Genomic DNA, 21,062 nt, shown 5'->3' on the forward strand with positions numbered 1-21,062 from the left:
CAGAGACACCATATGGCTTAGGGACCATATGGAGTGGGGAAGATCAACAGTTGTCCGAAGATCTCCAGATACCCTGTTGCATAAGTTGTTCAAACTCTTTCCGGGCAATAGCCAGCTTCTGGGGCGGTAGGGGACGTACTTTCGAGAAGATAGGGGAACCAGTGGTGTTAATCTGGTGCTGCACATTGTGCTTCACTGATTTAGAAAGACTACATTCGTAGTAATCTGGCTGAACTTTTGGAGGAGTGTCCGAACACGAGAGTCAGTAATGTTCTCCAAAACTACGGAAAGATTGTTGTTGGGGTGAGATGGGATTCTGCCTGAGAATTAAGGTTGGTCGTGGGATTTGAAAGAGACTTGTTTTGCAAGTCCACCAACAACCCATAGTGACACAAGAAGTCTACGCCTAGTATGGGGAAGCTGACATCCGCCAGGATGAATCGCCACGAATACGTCCTACGCAAGCGAAGACTCACGTCCACTTGCCGTATGGGCTAATTCGGGAGGAATTTGCTGCCGCCAGTTTCAATGGTTGCGGAAATAGTCGATGGTGCTGGGATACGGGAAGAACCGAAATCTTCGCACCAGTATCTACGAGATAACTTCGCCTGCTGAGAGGGTCATATATTGTTAGGCGACGTGGTGCTGCGTTCTGGGTGGCCGTCGCCAGGACCCCCCGCGGATCTAGTTTTTTGAAGTAGGCGCGAATTTACACGGGATCGTACATTTGGTGGCTTTCTCGCCGAATCTGCGATGGTACCAACAAATACTTCGGTCCGTAGGTTGTCCTGACCACCTGCTACCTGATCTTCCTTTTCGACCAGAAAACCGCGAGCGAACTCGCGACCTGGCGCCCGAACGCTGAGCGTCCAGCGTCGCCTACATTTCAGCCATACTGGCCACCAGCCCGGCTATTTCACGCTTCAACTCGCCAAGTTCGTCAGAATGCTGCTGAACGGCCGCTATTTTTGGACGCGCGTGCACGTCGTGCACCTTATCGGCCGCAGTTGCCAGCGCCTCCAAAGAACCGGAGACGGACGCGAGGATCGCATGGGTGCCCCTCGGGAGTGGTCGCAGCCAGAGTGATTTTAACAAGTCGTCGTCGATCTTGCTCCCACCCAATTGCCTCATTTCGCAAAGTAATTGGCTGGGAGTTCGATCACCTAACGACAAACCTGCCAGAAAGTGATCTAGCTTAGCGGACTCATTTACCGATGCACAGAAATCGCCTTTCGAAACTGACAAGTTTACTTGAATACAAGAGCAGAGTTCTGCATGAGGAAGAGGCGCGACTATGCGCTGTGCATATTCTAGAAGAGATTTCAAAATTCGTATCTAAGAAATTCACTCATGAATGAGGCATGGATGGCGCTTCATTGACAGCAAAAACTTAAAATTCGTTGTTTACTGTTCCACAAAATTTTTGTGTGGCTGTGAGTATCTCCTTAATCTTCATAATGTAATTGGGTTTGGAATTTTAACCATTTCCTATATAATCGCAATCCAACTTAAGTTTAGGACTCGAGGTCATTTTTGGTAAAGTTGAGGTTGAATTTTTTTTCCACAATCAGCTTCACATTCGGGTCCTTCATAGTACAATACCCGTTCATAAAGCGGGGTCGGCCACTCTTGATCGGTTGCGCCATTTTGTTCTGGATGGAGTCGAAAGGCTTTCAAATCACCATCTAGCCAACAAACCAGCTTGTTTCGGTTGGCCTTTTAGTCGTTTTCCATCGGCTTTGATGTTTAGATCAATCTTGGCAGGCCAATTTTCATCAACGCAAATTACATTCCCTTACCATCGAAGACGCCTCTCACGCAATTTCTCAACGTCAACGTATGTGGTCATAGCGTGTTATGCCACTGGTTCAACACATCATTTTTGCCTCCATTACTGCGAGGCGACGTTCATTCTTAATTTCTATAATTTGATTATTAAACACTATACATTTCGTGCTTTCATACCAATATTAATTCTCTACTTACAACTCCGAGATCAATTTAATTTGCCTCCAGGGATATTCACTTCAAAATAATTAGATTTGTATAATATATACAATTCAATTTATTTAGCTATTATTCTTGTTGATCTTTCTCTTTTCGTTTGTTGTCTCACATTTTGTGCCACAAATTTTATTATATTATCGAAATCAAATTTAAATCATCGTCGGACAAAATAGCGAATTCAAGGGTTGAAAATTTAATTTTTCCTCCCTTTGTAATCTTTGAACGATCGAATCGTCTGCATAAGTTGCTTGTCAATTAGAATCTCATAATTCACCGACACATTCATTAATTTGTGGCATTAACCCTCAATTCTGCCAGAATATGGTCCCATCACATGGGATCCAGCGCGTGCCGCGTATGTAGAAACCATATGCACCCCCAGCGAAGATCTTCAAAAGAATCTGTATTGCGAGCATATACAGAGTTGGACGAACTGCTGAAGGTGTCAAAGCCATCATAGAACCAGGGGTATTTTTTTACACTCACACCTATCAGACATTCCGACAAAATCCCCAACAACCTATCTTTCGTCGCGGCAGCCGGTTCATCTTCCTTCCTATTTATACTATGTGGGGTCGTCTCCTTGACTATAGTCATAGTCGATTCTATATATGCTCGCATTCGCACGTAGCGGAAAGCACAGATACACTTAGCATCGACTGCATCCCCCTTTCAGGGATTTCTAGTTCTGTCGGTTCTTACATTCGTAGACGAAATTTTGTAGGATTTTAATGATTTTTTATTGTCTACTATAGAAATGTATTTTTGTCGGGTGGGTACCTTGACGAAATGCTTAGATAGATGCACGGGACGCGGTGACACGCGTCGTTTCGGGGCGCATGTGTGCTTATTTCAAGGGACTTCGCCACTTTGAATCGTTCAGTTGCAAGTCGGCTGCAGCATAGAGTGCAGCTAAATATCTGAAAAATTCTTCTAAAATTCCATATGTATCGAAGATACTTCGGTACAGAAATACTTTAAAAATTCCTTGTAAATTTTCGTCTAGTAGTTAGTGTGTAATTTCCTTCCTATCCATGTTAAGTGGTGTGTAAAATTCTTAAAACGTTTTTACATTATTAAAATGCTTAAATTGCAAATTGTTAAAATCGAACGTTAATTCATCAATGACTAACGCTTCCAATCGGAGAGAGAAATAAAGACTTAAACAACGACCAGGATTAGTTTCCTCCTTATCCAAACCAAACGAAAGGGGAATTATTATAATAACATTCTTGTAAAAAGTTCTTACCAATTAATAAACTTTAAAAAAAAAATGGTGCAATTAAAACTCGAAAGTTCGATATTCGGAAAATTTGCACGGCAATGGGGCCCATCGCTCAGTGACTGTCTGGAAATATCAGCGACTTTTCAAAAAGGAGTCGCAAACAAGGGTACATGGAAATGTGTAAGTACTTTTCAGTTTCATAAGTGAATCAGTATTGACGATTGCACAGCATCTCTGTAGATCTGGAAAATCGTATTTCTACATTATTATAAAACGCCGTCTATTTTTTATCTACCGGCAACGAATTTTAACATAATTGAAATCATTTTTTCTGTCTGGTTCGACGACCCCTTTGCCATTTCGGCAAGGAAAAAATCGATATATTGTCTTTGTCTAGGGCAAGGATGCTAGACTGAATGGGTGGAGGCCAACATTTATTTCATTGGGATTCTCCTTAGCCTATGAAAAAGACTGAAATTTGCAAAATAAATGGCACCGATTCATACTCGTTTATGAATATATAAATTGGAAGCAGTTGAAACAAGTTGAATGATTTCGTAATTAGATTTTTTCACAGTACCCTTGGCTTTGCATTTATATCTGTAAGTTACCTAAAATTAAATATAAACCGCAATGGCACCTCAATTTTAAAAGTGATTATCAAGGATTGTCTTTAATTTGAATTGTGAAAGTATCATCACACTTACAATCTATCTTAGACAACAGAAGCATTAAAACTGCAATGCTTTTCAAACACCACATTTTCTTATTCTATAGTTTATTTCGTCCAAAGTTTTATCTAGATAAAATAGACGGAAAATAGATCTTCGGGATAAAAAACTCATAGCTAATCTTGAGTATTCAATGGTCCATTTTCCTAAATCAGCTTATAGCCAAATCGTTCTATTTTATGATGAAGATACATCCCACATAATTTTTTTCCAAACCTTCACTTGATTTTGTTAAAGGAAACGTGGTGAGTGCATTGCATCTAGCTTTAGTCAACACGATGCAACCACATATCAAAATGGAGAAACTTTTCTTTTTGCGGATTTTTTTTTTATGAATGCTAATAAGTTTGTGAAGTGCCTCATGTAACTTAATATTGTTTCATGCATCAGGCCTTTATTTATTATATCTCCTTAAGATTTTGTTTGCAAAGCAAAACCTTGTTAAACTCGGTTCAATGTCTGTCTGTTCGTCTGTATCTTTTTTGCCGATGGAAGCTGGAAAGCTTCAAAAGCTACCGCAGGCTCCTGCCACATGGTTATGTGCGACTCTTACCCGCTAAAACTACCTCCTTCTCCTTCCACTCTCCCCGCGAGACTCCCATTTGGTATTACGTCGCGGGGCTGGATCAGAATTTATTCTGCGCTCATGTTAATATTCGTGTTTCTCTGGCGTTCATTCTTTCGGATGACTACTTAATGCCTAAGCTTCTTTCCGATGGCTGCAATCATCGTCTATATCCCCTTTGCTTTCACCATAAATTCCATTATATTTTCGAGTGTAAAGTGCACCCCGGTTGTAGATTCTAATGCAGCCCTTTGGGCTTCGAATCTGGGGGAATGGAAAAAGACGTGTTCCACGTCCTCTGCAATATTTGGGCAATATGGCGAATCATCACGCCCAAATCGATACAGATATGCTCGATAGCCTCCGTGTCCGCTCAAGAATTGAGTTAGGTCGAAACCTACTTCGCTGTGATCCATTTCCGGATATCCCATATAAGTTTGTGAGTCTAGCGGCATTTTTCTAACTTCTTGCCATTCCGCGACAGTTTCAGCTTATGCGAACTGTCGCCGACGAGCAGGAGATTCTCCGGTGAGATACGTTCGATCGTAAAGTCGTTGTATTTCTTCCACCAAAATTTCAATCGGGACCATCCCTGCTATCACGCAAGCTGCTTGATTGGATATTGTTCTGTAAGCGCGACATGTTCGGAGTACACTTATGTGATGCGCAGCGCCAATCTTTCTCTTATTTGATATATTTTTCAGTGCATCTGCCCATACTGGGGCTGCATACAGTAGGATCGAACTGACTACCTTCGAAATAAGGAATCGACGGGTTGGCCTTGGGCCACCTATATTTGGTAGCATTCTCGCAACCTACCAATCATTACACCTAAGTACTTAAATGCAGGCTTCGAATGAATTGGTTGCTATCCAACTTTGATCTTCATGGAAGTGCAATTTCTCCGCTTGGTGATAAGTACTTCCGTCTTATGCTCTGCGAGCTGTAGACGCATTCTCTAACCAGGATTTAATCTCATAGACTGCTTCATTTGCATAAAGCTCGATTTCTTCGAGAGTGTGTGCAACAACCGTCACACCATTATCCATCGCGAAACCAATGGAGGCCACACCAGTAGGAAGGTTTAGGGTCAGTACTCCGTTATACATAATAATCCACAAGAGTGGCCCTAGGACAGACTCTTGTGGAACTCTGCATGTCGTTTGGTATGATTTCATTCCTTCATCTGATTCGCAGCACAGAATCCTATCGATTACGATACGCACCAGGTACTTCGCCACGCCTAAGTTGATTAGGGACTCAAGTATCTTGCTTCATCTAGCGGAATTGAAGGCATTCTTCACATCAAGTGTAATCACTGTACAACATTTGCCCTCGTCAAGTGCGGTTTTAGCTGTGTTAGATACTAGGACAAGTGCATCCGTTGTAGACGTCCTCTTTCGAAAACCGAACTGATTTTCGGATAGACCGCCATCTTTTTCGGCAATTCGAATTAATCTGTTATAGATTACTCGTTCGAATAGTTTGCCACTATTATTGAGAAGGCATATCGGCCTCTAGGACGAAGCTTCACCCAAAGGTTTGTTTGGCTTGGGGACGAGTATTAATTTCTGCTTCTTCCATTGTGTAGGAAATGCTCCTTCTTTAAGGCATGTGGTGAACGCAAACATATTTGGAGCTATTTTGACTGCTGCTTTGAGAGCTTTATTGGGGATGCTATCCAAGCCAGGTGGTTTATTTCCAACAATTTTATCCGCAGCTTCGAGCACCTCCTTTTCACTTACCATAGGAACTTCGCCGGTGTCTATCTCGACAGTGGGAAGGTTAGCGGTATTCACATTCTGTGGGAAAAGATCCGTTTTATTTCGTCTGCCTGTCTGTCTGTTTGTCACCCGCACTTTTCTCAGAAACGGCTATACCCATTGACACGAAATTTGGTGAGAAGGTGGGCACTGTGGACGCCCAGACACACCGTGAGTGATATCCTTCTACATTGAGATTTAGGGAGGTCCCCATACATGTAAAAGGGGGGTATACAAATTTCTTTCATCGAATATAGTCATGTGGCATATCAAGGTCTCGATTAGTACTTAAAAGGGCGGGGAGTGGGAGAGGTGGAAAGTGATTATTTCTTTAACAGACCCATTCTCAGAAACTACCCAACCGAAAAATCTGAAAAAAAATCATGAAGCTGCCTCTATATGGTGCCCAGGCCTCAAAATACTCTCCATATCCCTTCAAATTAAGTTAATAATAGTATAATACCATATTTTTGGGGAAATTGAGTAAAACCCCCCTTAAGTTTATCTCAGAGTTATAAACGTAGTAGTATAGAACATAACATCAAACCGCACTTAACAAACAGGAAGAATAAGGATAGGAGAATACAACTTTGAGACCGTTGACAATTTCCCCTATCTAGGGTCGAAAATCACAACCGATAACAGCTACGATAATGAAATCCGCGCACGGTTGTTGTCAGCCAACAGAGCTTATTTCAGCTTGCAAAAACTATTCCGCTCGAAACGTCTCACCATAGGGTTAAAGCTCTTACTGTACAAGACTATGATCTTGCCAGTCCTCATGCATTCCTCGGAAACTTGGGTTCTTAGCAAGAAAAATTGCGACCTCTTGGCCGCGTTCGAGAGAAGAATCCCCCGAAGAATTTTTGGCCCCCTAAATGAGGATGGACGATTCCGTAGCCTACACAATGACGAAATCTATGAGCGATATCATGACCGTCCGGTTGTGGATAAAATCCGGCTCAATAGGCTACGGTGGGCGGGTCACTTAATCCGTATGGATGAGGATGATCCCACCCGGAAAATCTATAAGGGCAATATCTATGGTAGAAAAAGAAGACGAGGCAGACCCTGCCTAAGATGGAGCGATGGCGTAGACCAGGACGCCAGACAGCTTTTGGGGATATCGAATTGGTGAACCTCGGCGCAAAACCGGGATGTCTGGAGTTCCTTATTAAGGCAGGCCTAGACCGGATACCGGTTGTTCCGCCGTTGATGATGATGAAACTACTAACACCGTGACTGCTATTATGGGAGCAGGAAGGCAGTGTCTAGCTGGCTCGGATCTTCAGAGCCAGCCCGTAGAATTCACGAAGGAAAGCAGCTCCCACGGGTTACGGTTTCGTATCAGGGCAAAGGCAAATCGTGAGACGCTGTCCAGTCTGACATCAAGTGGATGCAGACTGACGGTCCGACATCAAGTGGATGCGGATGCGGAAACCATAAAGCCGTCATCGCCTAACATTTTGAAAGTTGGGGTGCTAAGCCCTAAACGAGGGGTCCGTGGACCAAAAAGAGGGAGTAAGTTGCTCCCCATTTGGTTCGGTCCACATCAAGTGAATGCGGACTTAGGACCCCGCAATGCTTAAAAAAATATTTTCCAGCACTTGGATGAACTTGGAAAGGAAAGTACCTCTAGCACTCGCTTCGGCTTCACGGATCACTTTTGTCTAGAGCCACGTTGACGATGTAAAAGCGAAGTTGGTTCAGCGTCAACTTCTCAATCCGTCGTCATGGATATTTGCATTCGGCTTTGTATTTTCAGGCTGTTGTTGGCTTATCACATGAACAGAATTGAGTGGTATGATAATAAACTGAAGCACAGTGTTATTGAAAGTTAAAAAATAACAATACGATCTGTGTGAATGTGCATATCCCATAAAAGGGTGAAAAAGAGATATGAAGATTAAAAGGTCGTAGTGGTGGAGGTCCTGTTGCTTCTATCTCGCCTCACACATTGATAAGGATCAGTCTAGTTAGATATCGAATTCTTTTTACTTATTCTTCGTTACTCTGCTATGCTATCATAGGTGAGTTTAAAATCATGTGAAATTGGAATACGAAAACAACAAAAGGGAAGGAACATCTTTTGGGGATGCGTATATTCTGATAGTTTATGTTCTGCGAACATTTGATACTTCTAGATCGCAACAATGGCCCTAAAGTCTTCACCAAGCTGATGAAAAAATACATCGACCGCAATAACAGTCTTGCTTGCATGATCTTCCCTACCAAATATATGTGGTGAAATTCTCTTATTTTCAACTGTGAACGTATAACAAAAATAAAATTGCGTCTCAATAGCATTGTCTTGAAAGAGTTTTGAAAGTCGAGGAAAAAGATACGAAGGCAAAATTTAGTAGGGCTGCAGTTAGCATGTTCACTGATCATTTGATAAAAGGGTCTTGGTAACTGTGCCCCCATGATATCAGGACGAAAAGGGAGGTCAATGTCAAATATTTTCACCCTGAAACTAATTTTTGGTTATGCTTGCTGTATGAATAACCTTATTTAAGTGACAGAAAATCTTAATACAATTCTGTATTTTGAACTGAACCACAAAAAGCAGATATTTGTACTTCTCTGCTATTTATCCGTTGACAAGTGCCATCAAGCCTACACTATTATATCTTCTATTCTGCTGTCCCGCTCACCTAAAAAAAGCTACCACTTCCGTAGATCATAGAAATAATAATGCCTATCCAATAAAAGATGTTTTTCATCAGAAAAGATACCTTCAATTTTGCCCAAACGAAAACTGACTTTGCTTGCAGCGTTGGGTTAACTTAGATTTCTTCTTCAGTTGCAAATGGCGAACTGCTCGCTTTTCTTGTTATTTGTCAAGCTAACCAGGAGAAATCAGAAGCTTCTCTTAAACTATTGCACTGCTCTTTTCTGTTCGTATTTTTTTCCATCCTCACATTTGCTATTTTCTTCATAATTCTCAATAGTCTGTAAGAAATGAAGATTTCCAACTAAGTGTATTCTTCGAAGCTTCCAGCGATTAAATTAATGTAGATAATTGAACGATTTTTTTCGCTAGTCGTTATTTATTTTGGTACACGTATATCGATATGGCGGAAAAAATTTGTTTGCTTCAGTGCTACATCCTACGATGTATATCACTGGAAAACTCGGTGGCGAAATATCGGTATATGCCTACCAGAATAAATAACCACTAGCGAAAAAGAAAAATCGTCTATTCACATTGATGAAGGGTTATGTGCAATTTCTGTTTGAAAAACATTTCGAGTTCAGCGGATGAACCCAGGACCCAGGCGATTCCGCCAATGGTGTTACCAAGCGAACCAGGGGACGCTCCAACAAAGCGTTCACGAAGCGTCAGGTTCACTCGCTAACATTATTAGCGAAATCACGTCCTAGGTTCTTCCGCTCAATCTCCGTGGTTTCACCTGGGGTGGAGTAATGTGACGGTGCAGTGGAGACACGAACTTAACACTGCCTTACCGTCGCACCCATCGTCGATGCACTGAACCATCGCCGACACATCTGGCACGAGGTTCGAGCGGAATCGTGCTTCCTTCTTGCCGCAATCTCTTAGGAGTGAGGATCCGTTATCATTCTTCTTTTATTTAATATTTCTGTTTTTTTTTAAGTATAAATTAAAATAATTATAAGAAAATAAATATATAGACACTCCTATAATCTTTACACATTATTTTCTCCTCTCTATCCTATTTTATTCATTTTTAATATGTTCCTTTTCTCTCCCTTTGTTAGCATATGCGGTATTGGAAGTGGTGTGTTGCCAACCAGTAGGGTCGATTTTGGACATTGGGTGTAAATTTCCAACACCTTCATCACTAGATATCTTAATTTGCTCATTTTTTTCTCTAATCAATCATTTTCTTTTAGTCACTTTAGATGAAAAAAACCCAAGATAACTTGAAATTGAATTTCTATGACTAGAAACTGTTAGCATCGCGATTGAGTGTGGAGTGGACCCCGGTCTCCCGCGATCGCTCAACCCTTAAACAAAAGATTTTCTTCGACAAAGCTTCGGTTTGAACAAGGCATTTTCCCTCTGGTTATATTATAATCTATTTAAAGGAGCGATCGGCACCCGTGATCACATCCGATTATGTTAGCTTCAGCCAGAGGTGAAGCAGCGCCTGATGAGTTTCCAGTGTCCTGAACAAAACTGTCAGTTCTGTTTTTAAATTTAGGGTTCCCAAAAAAAAGCGGTCGATGGACCAAAAAAAAGTGTAAAGTATAGATTAATATGCACTAACCCAATCTTTGTATAGTTAGATTGTTTTTCTTACAAGCCATTCGTTGCAAAAAAAAACAAACAAAAAGTAGGAAGAACCGAGGGGAAATGCATTTATTATAGACACATCCTGGGTATAGGTTACATCAATATTGATCATGATCGTTTCCCACGGAAATTGCAAAATAAATGTTCACAAAGTTACATTCGAGGCCGTTCTCCCAGGGCAAGCCAATAATACTCTCTTTACTCAAACGTAAATATATTAACACTATCTTTGACTTTATATTGAATGAAATTAAGGTTCAAATTATACTTCAATCCACAATAGAGTTCACGAAATTATAGTGAACGGACAAACACTCTTCACCTACTCTGTGTGCAAAGATAATTGTTGGTTTTCAAATCCCGGTAGAATTCACTGTGCTTAAAGAGGTTTTCGAGGAGAACATCAACTATTTCAGATGTCGAGATGATATGATCTAGCTATCTAGATAGGATACATAATTGCAGGAGCTATTAGATTGATTGATCAAATTCAATCAAGGGGAAAGTTAATTGAACACAAAAGAACAAAGAAAAATGTATGCTTTCATATATTTCTCCATTTGTATTCAATTAGAAAAGTAAGGAACATATTTCAAACTATGATCAGGTTTTTGCACTTCTCCATAGCCTCTTTCAAAATAATTTTATACCTTCTTCAGTAGTAGCTTGAAAGCTATTACAATATCCATTTCCTGCCCACATATCGATGACTGATCAGATGGATGCGTATTGTGTTAGTCATAGCACTCAAAATCCGGCAATAAATAATAATCATATGCATGCCTCTTGGCAACATTGAATCTCTTAGTAAGACTCAACTACTTTATCTCGCACACATTATGTCTAGCATGCAAAATTGGTCAATCAATTTAGATACTTTCGAATGTCATTCACATTCGCGGTTTGTAATGTTTTGTGCTAGCCATTCACTAATAAGGTGGATGTTAATATATGTAAAATATGAGCTCATATGTATATGGAACTTAATCTTGAATTGAATTGTTGGAAGGAACGAACTTTTCAGATAAATCTTCGAAATGAAGGCGGCGATTTATTTGACTAACTGAAGGGCTTCTGTCATTCAGTGTCTAGTGAGTTCTCATAAATAACACTGACCGATGATGAACGTGGCCTGAATTTGAGGCAAGATTACCTCAACTTATTCTCCTCCCTCCTAATGAGGCGCATGTCATGTAAGAAGGGAGTCAATTTATCGTTCTACATAAAAGTCAGGTCCAGGGTTCGATACAGGGTTTAGGTTATCAGTGAGTATCAGTTAAATATCAAGCTTATAAAGTTTAGAAATAATACTAGAATACTCAAACGACCAGGTAACAAAATGCCCCTTTCAAAGCAAGAAGTGAAATAGGTTAAACCACATCAACTAACTCTTATCCAGCAGAGACGAACAAACCTTAGTAAGAAAAATTGCGTTCTGAGAAAGAAAATATACACATTTCTATTGAAATAATTCCTAATAGGGAAGAAGATATTAATACCAAAGTTGGAAGCAAACAGTGTCCAACCTTCGGAAAGAATACTTGTTACTCTTGGCCAGCTCGACTAGAAGCTACTTTGCACTTCTTCTCAGTGAAAGCGTTACATCCAGGGGTTGTCACCGCCATGTAACCACGATCAAACAATAAAACGAAAAAGCAACAAGTCATAGATAGCATAGTATCTCTTCTAAAGATATAATTTCATTGATAACACTATTCTATAAGAAAATAGTAAATCGTTATCGACTCGGTAACACTGAATCGAATGTAAATGATAACACGGATTTCTGTGAGGTATCACACTTTCTTAACAATCGACATGCCACCTACTTATCTAGAGCAATGGGCTTTTTGCTTAACTTAACCCTAACTCAAAGATATGCGTGTTCTAGTTGTACACATCACAGCTGCATTACATTCAAGATTGTTGTCTGTCTGCATATTTGTTGCAGTTGGCTGTGCATGATTTGGATTATCACACTTGAACGTTTATTACGAGCTAAAGAAAGAGATTCAATGTTACAATCGGTCGAAGTAAAGTGGGACAATCTGATAGAATTACACTGCTGCTGGCAAGTGTTGAAATCATTTGATATGTTGATTAAACCATTTCAAAATCTTTGGTATTGCTGCATAGTTACAAAAGTTGGAAATGGAAAATTTAATTTTTTTTTCCTTTAACATTAGAGACATTAGTTTTGGGAATGCGAATAATTTTTTGGCCCTTAATAGCAAAAAATAACAACAAAGTTTAAATAATCATAAAGCTGTGGCAGTGAATAGGTCACATATTGAAAAAGGGCGACAACTCCATTCTGTTTTATGCCATACAGTGGACTCACTACTCCAGGATAGCCGCCGAGTCGGTCGTCCTAGAGCTAGGATAGGCGCAGAACCGTAGAGGGATAACGCAAAGTGCTCAGAGACTTGTAGGGTGAATTGAAGCCCACATAGTGATTTATGAGAAACGAATTTATAATGCTATGCAAGTGCTAAGTGCACAACTAAGGGACAGTCAACGACAAATGCAAACATTTAAGACCGAAAGCAGAATTTGAACCAAGAACACGATATTAAGGGTTGATACTCAACTATATCCACTCAACAGTGCAAATATGGTCGCAACAGAGCAATAATGAGGTAGCACACTCTCAAGCACTCTCAACAGACTGCAATATCCTTATCAGCATATTTAGTTATAGATTTTATTGTAGCACAATATCGACCAACATTGGTAGCTGAATCGCCCTAAGTACTGATCCACCTACAGGGTGTATTATGAAAGTAATGCGCAGAGATTGTGGAGGGGGTTCTGCCCTTTCAAATGCTTCAGTTTTCTCTGAACAAAGGGAGTGTTAGGACGTGTCTTTGCGCGAAGTCTTTTTTTCGATTGTGTCACTGCATAATGGAGCGCTCACTGGAATAGCTGTATGCGATCAAGTTTTGTGAGCAGCTTGGGAAGAATGCAACGGAAACTTATCAAATGCTTCAAGAGACTTTTTAAGGAGGGATGTTTTTCGAGATCCCAATGCGGAACGTGGCACAAGGCCTTCAAGAATGGCCCCAAACAGCGCGCATGAGTAAGTCTCACATCAAAACAATGCTAATTGTCTTCTTCGACTTCAGAAGAACCGCCAGTTTTGAGTTTGTATCGCAAGGACAAATTTTCAACGCAGCCTTTTACTTGGAGGTGCTCAAAAGACTGAAACCACGGATTGCACGCGTCAGGCCCGATATCAAAAAAGTTTTCAAGCTCCATCACGGCAATGGCTTCGTCGTTCCTGACCCAGAACAAAACCTCCGTGGTGCCCCAGCATCCTTACAGCCCTGACTTGGCTCCACGTGATTTTTTTTTGTTTCCCCGGCTGAAAAAAGAGCTGAAGGGAAAGTACTGAGAGTTGGTGGAGAACATTCAAGCTCAAGTGACAAGGTTCCTGAGAGGCATTCCAGTCGAGGAGCTTCAGGGTGCTTTCCAGGCGTGGCTGAAACGTCTCCGCACTTTTATCGATGCAGGAGTAGACTATTTTGTAGAATTTTAACCATCTCTCGGATGAATAAATCTATTTTCCCCACTAAAATCACATTACTTTTATAATACACCCTGTATGTGTATGATTGTTCTAATTTTTAGCCTTTATAGAAGCTATCATAGAGCAATAATCCAGTTCAGAGTGGAGGGTGTTTCAAAAATGTCTCCACCAGCTAAAACAACAACACAGAAAATAAAGGAAACGCTATCAAAAGCAAATACTATGATGGATAAGCTATTTGATAATCCTTGCTGCAAAGCTATCAAACCCTTCATTGAGGATTTCAACGCAAGAGTTGGCAATGAGTCCTATCGTATAAACATAACGGGAGGTAATAGTCTCTCTGGTAGTGCAAAGCGCGAGGCTTTACGGTTTATAAGCTTCGGTCACAACAAAAACTTTCCGATAATTTTGACCTGCTTCCCACGTTGCAATATTCGTAAGATGGCATAGGACTTTATCGGGCGATCAAACATGCAATCAAATTAAAGAGGACTTCATTGAGAAAACGGCGCCATTTAGGATCCTAAATCTAAAAACTCAAAGGGAATCAATTGCGACTCAGGCCGATATCTTATACGACGCATGCATCAATACTAGATAGAAACAGAGCCACACAAACTGCATAACAACACGAAAACTTCATACTTGATGACACTCGAGATGCATTTTTACGAAAAGCATTCTACTGTCCGGTGTCCGGATTGCTGAGTGGTTAGAGCACAAGGCTGTCGTACTGAAGATCACGGTCCAAATCCGGATCCCAAGTTTTGGGTTAAGCATTGGTTTTACCGGAAGTATAGACATTTCATCAGATCCCACCTTTATGCTGGGAATAACGTTATGAAAAGCGGTCGTTAGGTGCTAGTGTGGGAGTGCCTCGATAAACAAAATACTCTCTATCTGTACATTAAAACCTGGGAGCATTGGATTCCAGGCAAAAAAAGCAGACGAGCAAGCGAAGAAAGGAGCTGAAATGCCGTTCTTTAGACCCTTTTATGGGATTGGAGTTCTCTAGCTATCAAACTCAAGGAGTAAGAAAAACTATTGAGAGTCATGCTGATCGGGCGATTTTTCAAGTATAACCAAGAAGAGTCTTTGGATTATAGCGGATATACTCAGGACACAGTAAGATAAGTTTCTACCTATCGAAAGTAAGATTATAAGAGGACACCATCATCCACACACGACAATATCCAGCACTCATGAATAGTACGAAAATACTCCTGGAAGCCTATTATATGAACACTCTAAAATTTTTAATCGTTAAAAGACTGAAAGGTACGAGGCACGTTCAGAAAGTAAGTGTACTGTCATGGTTTTTTGACATGTTGGCAATACTGTCGTGTGGCTTGACTCCTCCCATTAAAAATGAGACCAATTCGAGGATAGTATGTTGAAAATTCTCTCTCTCTCTTCATGATCATCTCTTCCTTGCTGTGAAGGGCAAAATCAGTTGGGTTTTTTAATTAGGCTAAAACTGTCCATGCTAGTGAACTGTGGCTACCCACTACGCGCTTGAAACAAAAAAAAATGAGGTTATATCTTTTCACCCTTTGACAAAAAATTATGCCATTCGTGTTTTGGACCATAAAGACATAATTTTGATTGAATATATGGCTCAGAGGGAGATCATCAACGCGGTAAGATAATAATTGAAAATCGCGATTCAGAATAAAAGAGAGGGCATACTGACAAGTTCACACGGCCAAGGCCACAACTCAAATCCTGGAATTTTTTGGATGGAACATTTTGAACTACCCCAATATTCCCTGGACCTTGCGCCTTCAGATTACCATCTGTTCACCTCCCTGAAGAAGTATATGGTTGGAAAAGAATTTCCAATAGATGAAGAAATGAAGGGTGAAGAACTGGGTGGGGGAAACTGGGAAGAAACTTTTTCGAGGAGGTAGGCATCAAAAAATTTATCTCTGGCCTCACAACCTGCATCGAATAGATGGGCTATGTTAAAAAATAACTTACTTATGTAAAAATGTAACCATGCATTTTTTTTAAATAATTTTTTTTTTTTTTAAGTCTACACAAATTGATTACACTTACTTTCTGGTCGTGCCTCCTATATAGTTGTGATCATAAGTGTGCACCCCTTTATCAAGCAATGTTACCTGCAGAGACGGGAGCTTTGCGAGTGGCGTCTGCTCATCGACCTGTCTCAGCACCGGCGGTGATGGTGATCGCGGAAGTGGCCCCCATTGCCCTCCTTGCCAAGGAGCGTAAAACTATCTACCGTCGTAAGGGCGAAAACTTAAGAATGGAAAAATGAGCCAAGGGGCAGATTGCGCGGCTCATCGACAATTTAGACCTGTGGCTGAACTGAACGCATGGTGAGATTGATTGCTTCCTTACCCAAATACTAAGCGGGCATGAAGGTTTTCAGTATTACCTGCACAGGATTGGAAGGGGCCCCATCTTCTAATTCTGCAATGGAGTGGCGGACGACGCTGAACACAGGGGAGCTCTCTCCAAACAACATCGTCAGAAAGGTACTGAAGAGCGCTGGCAGCTGGAGTCGTGTTGCGCATTATGTGCGGGCTCTTCTTATTGCCAAGAAAATTGAACTCGACCGGTAGGGGGACTGGATGGCAAGTGTTTCCCTAGACTAACAACTCTTCCCCCCTCCCTTACTTGAAGGCTTCCGAAGCCTTAATGTGTCAAACGGCTCCAGGCTAGTTCTCTGATGACAGGGAGTTTAGTTGATAGTCCCACAGTTAACTGTTGCGGGAGTCCAACACTCTGCACATTCACCTAGCCTACTCCCAAAAAAAAGTTACCTTACGGAGAGACGCAGTTCATCCAATATTTTTAATTAGCTTTCGTTGTTCAGCAAATAGTCCCTTGTGTTAGAAAGAAAGTTCGAGGTTGATGCAACTTATTCAGAAAACAACTAATACTGTCAAAATACTTTTTCCGTTTAACTGTACACTAAAAACGGTGGCTCTCGTACGAAGAATGACCATGATGACTACATTTTTGTTGTTATAGTTTTCTTGAATGGTGATTGTAGGAGATGGAGACAAGACAAATCACATTACCGACTTAACCGGCATCTTAGAAGCTTCGGGGTGTTGATGCTGTCGTGTTGTTATTATTGTTTTCGTCGTTGGTTCGGCCACTTAGTAGCAACTACAGAGCTTGGATTGGGATTTAAAATGACTTCAAGAGCCAGTCTGTTGAAAACTTGAACGCTGAAATATCATTGACGTAATCTCTGAATACTTGCGCGAATGGGTTAGCAATCGAAGTGACATCATTTTACATTTGGATGGAGTCGACTTTCGCAGTTCAGGGTCCCACAGTAGAGTGCCGGCTAGCTCAATCGCTGTACACTGGAGTGTCGCACTTTGCCAGGCCTGATCAAGTTGTTTTTTTGATCAGAGAAGATCCCAAGGAAGACATTTCTAAGCCGCTACTACTGCATATTTTCATTGGCTTCAATTTTTGTTATTCAACCGTGAATATGTACTTAATCTAGAAAAGTCACTTACGCTCTCTGGGTTCGTGTATGTTTCTCAAAACTTTTGAATAGAATAGCACTCGCGCTGATAAGGCGGTGAGAATCTGGATTCCTTGTGATTCACAGTACCAGCTGGTCCATTAACAACCCAATTGAATAAAATGTTTAGTGCGAACAGCAGTTGCTCCGAGTGCTAACAATTCCATACAATGGTCAAGTGCAAATATTTAACAACAATCGTAACAATAAAGATTTAACTGTGCATTATACGGATCCATTCGTCCGGCAACCAATCAGGGTTCTAATTAAAACATGTTGTGCTTCAACTGAAACATTAATATCGCATTACTGTCCGACCCAACAGAAATCGTGTTTTGAAATGTTTCAGATATGCCCTCAGTAGTCTACAGTTTGTGTTTGGGGCCAATATAATAAACGCGCAACGCAAAAGATAACAAACATTGTGGGCCATACTTTATATCTTATCAAGCCTGAAATTTTTTTGATAACGTGTTTCCCATAATACATCTTATATCATGCCAATGAAATTCTGTGAAATCATTCCAGGGGAAAAGTTCGTTACTTGAAGTATTTGCGGTTAAATGTTTCATTACGTGGCTTTGTTCGGCTCAGATTCTTAAAAAAATTGATTGGAAATTATTCTAAGATGGAGAAAATACAAGATAGAGGTGCACTAAACGACGGTGAAAGTGATGGGAAAGAACCAAAATCGGTATCCGCCCCTGAGCAAAATAATAACATTTTGATAGATTCTAAAAATTCGGTAAAAGAGAAAAGTGAAGGTGGTGAAATAGAAAATAACGAAAGCAACGAAGTGTTCGATTTCGATGATGATGATTTCAATTCAGAAAGCGATGATAATGTCACAATGAATGAATCATCTTCTGATGGTGAAAATAAACCAACCGGTGTTAGTACTGGTGCCAAAAATCCCCAGACCAAAGATCGTTCTGAAACCAATGTAACTGACGCTCAAAATATAACTTTAATAGAAAGTCATGTTGATTGCGAAGAAAAAACAGTTGATTCAACAAACGGAATTTCTATGGCCTCGCGAAACCGAAACGATAACGCCAATGATAATGATGAGTGTAGATTGGATAGGGTTGATAGTTCATTAACAGATCCAAAGAGTGCCGAATGTCTAGATGCATGTGTAACAGATGATGACAGTGTTTTTTACAGTGATGAGGAGCCTGATTTACTAGTGACATTCCTGGATAAATCGAATGAAATTGTAGGTAGTATTAAATTGTTATGAATCTTTATAATAATAATAATAATAATCGTTAGAGCCTTAAAGTGTGTCAGAGCACTTCAGTCAAGACCGTAGAAGCACACTACAGTACACTGTCGGAGGTAATGTGGTCAGCATTGCACTAACCCGAGATTATTACCCTGATTTGACTCAGGTACTCATTCGCAGCTGAGTCGACTGGTATTTGACATCCAGTCATGATTCCAAATCCCTCTGCCACCAGTGAGATTTGAACCGCGACCTTCCGCTACGACAGCCCAGGGCTCTAACCATATCCGGACACTAAGCTACATTCAAATCAAAGAGATTAGCATATGTTCTGGTCTGATTATTAACGCAGTCTGTTTAATATGAAGTAAAACTTTCAGCTGCCCACACCTTTTTAATAACAAAACTTGGAAAAACGTGCGATCCCCGATTGTTGAACTATTTAGTAAGCATTTTCAACAACTTACTCTACCGGCCATTCAGAGCCCAGTTCATTTGACCGTAAATTTGCCTTCAAACATTACCCCAAGAATGATAAGGGGGCCCACTACCAATGTTAGTCACTTAAAATTTGTTTCTCCATCACATGCCCTAGCAAGGAATCAGAAACAAATTCTTAACATGCAGATGTTACGTGAAACCGGCATAAATCTGACCACGCCCATATTGCCAACTTATTACTATTTTTTATATTACAGCTTGTCCGCTTCCAAACATAGCAACACGATGGAAGCAAATTGAAACTCGGATGTAATATAGGTTTTGCTATGTGTTTGGTGGGATTGGAAGGGAATCATCCACTATGAGCTGCTCAACTATGGCCAGATCCTGAATTCGGTCCTCTACTGTGAGCAACTCGACCGTTTGAAGCAGGCGATTGACCAGAAGCGGCCAGAACTGGTCAATAGGAATGGTGTTGTGTTCTACCAGCACAACGCTCGGGCTCACACATCTTTAATGACTCGTCAGAAGCTACGGGAGCTCAGATGGGATGTCCTATCGCATCCACCGTATAGTCCGGACCTGGCACCAAGTGATTATCATCTCTTCCGGTCCATGCAAAACGCTCTTGGTGCAACTAAGTTGGCCTCAAAAGAGGCTTGCGAAAACTGGCTGTGTGAGTTTTTTTGCAAATAAGGAGGGGGATACGATATTTCTTTTGCCCCAACCCAATATATAAGTTGGCCACAGGTTGGCAACATGAGCTTACTAGAATTAACATTCGCTTTGCAATGACTGTGTTCCTTTTTAAGGTTTTGTGTAAAACAAAAATACTCTCCATATCGATATATGTTCAAATAAAGTTAATAATCATATATTACTACAATTTTTAGTATTTGGCTGCAAAACGCCCCTTAAGTTCATCGCACAACCACGAAATGTAGCGCTGTAAGCTATGACATAGAGCATGATTCCAACAAGTTTGGTGGAAATCGCACTATTACTAACAAAGTTGTAATAGATCAAAGTTGTCGCTTCTTTACAAATTCAAGACTTTGAATGTCAACATCACGTGAAAGTGGATATTCTCACATAATGTATGCATATATTACGTGCTAGGTACTAATGGGACAAATGCATACACAAAGGGTTTTATAAGAGAAATACACAAAATCTTTCATAGCTGAAGCGTCCAGTTTCCGGTTTCCCGACTTGTTACTTAGTTTGGTAGTCGACATATCAAAGGCTCTGTCGGAAACCAACTTCTAAGTCATTGACCAGTATCTTAGATAGATAGCTTTCTTAACTTTAGAGGATTACAAAAAAGCAATACCACTGTAAAGAAATGAGTGTCTTCCGAAGCATTCTCGTATTACCTTGCTTTCGTCTAAAATGTTCAACCTGAACTTATATAATCCTCATTCAAACTAATGAGTATTTTTTTAAGAGCTTGTCGCGGCTACGAGTTACATAGTGCATTCGATCAGTCCAATTTTTTAATACTTTTTCCAATAAATCTGGTCGTATTCCGTCAGTGGTGGCTTCAACATTGGCTTTCAATGCTTCAAGAGTTGCTGGTTTGTCGGCATAATCCAATGACTTGACATAATCCCAAAAAAAGTAATCGAGGGGCGTTAAATCGCGTGAACAAGAGGGCCAGTTAACAGGACCACCTCTGGAAACAAAATTATCACCAACTTGATTTTATAATTAACCGATTGTTAACCATGCTCTATGGCACGTTGCGCCGTCTTGTAGAAACCAAATGTCGGCGATGTTT

At 40.6% G+C, this 21,062-nt stretch overlaps 1 protein-coding gene across 5 annotated transcripts in view; it reads left to right on the plus strand.

The window, feature by feature from the left end:
• The window catches only part of LOC119658408 (leucine-rich repeat flightless-interacting protein 2), a 64,452-nt gene that overhangs the window by 26,203 nt on the left and 17,187 nt on the right, over window positions 1-21,062 (plus strand). Inside the window, exon 1 of one of the 5 annotated variants that reach the window (XM_038065801.1) lies at window positions 2,903-3,412. The exons of 2 other annotated variants lie outside the window; for them this stretch is intronic. In XM_038065801.1, coding sequence (XP_037921729.1) covers window positions 3,281-3,412 — 132 coding nt within the window. In that variant the 5' untranslated portion in view covers window positions 2,903-3,280. Of the gene's footprint in view, window positions 1-2,902; window positions 3,413-17,284; window positions 18,833-21,062 lie in introns of those variants that run through there. 2 more of the 5 variants (XM_038065800.1, XM_038065799.1) reach the window with 2 other exon arrangements.

The sequence above is a fragment of the Hermetia illucens genome, chromosome 5 (assembly GCF_905115235.1).
Source record: "Hermetia illucens chromosome 5, iHerIll2.2.curated.20191125, whole genome shotgun sequence".
In the NCBI taxonomy this organism is placed as follows: Eukaryota; Metazoa; Arthropoda; class Insecta; order Diptera; family Stratiomyidae; genus Hermetia; species Hermetia illucens.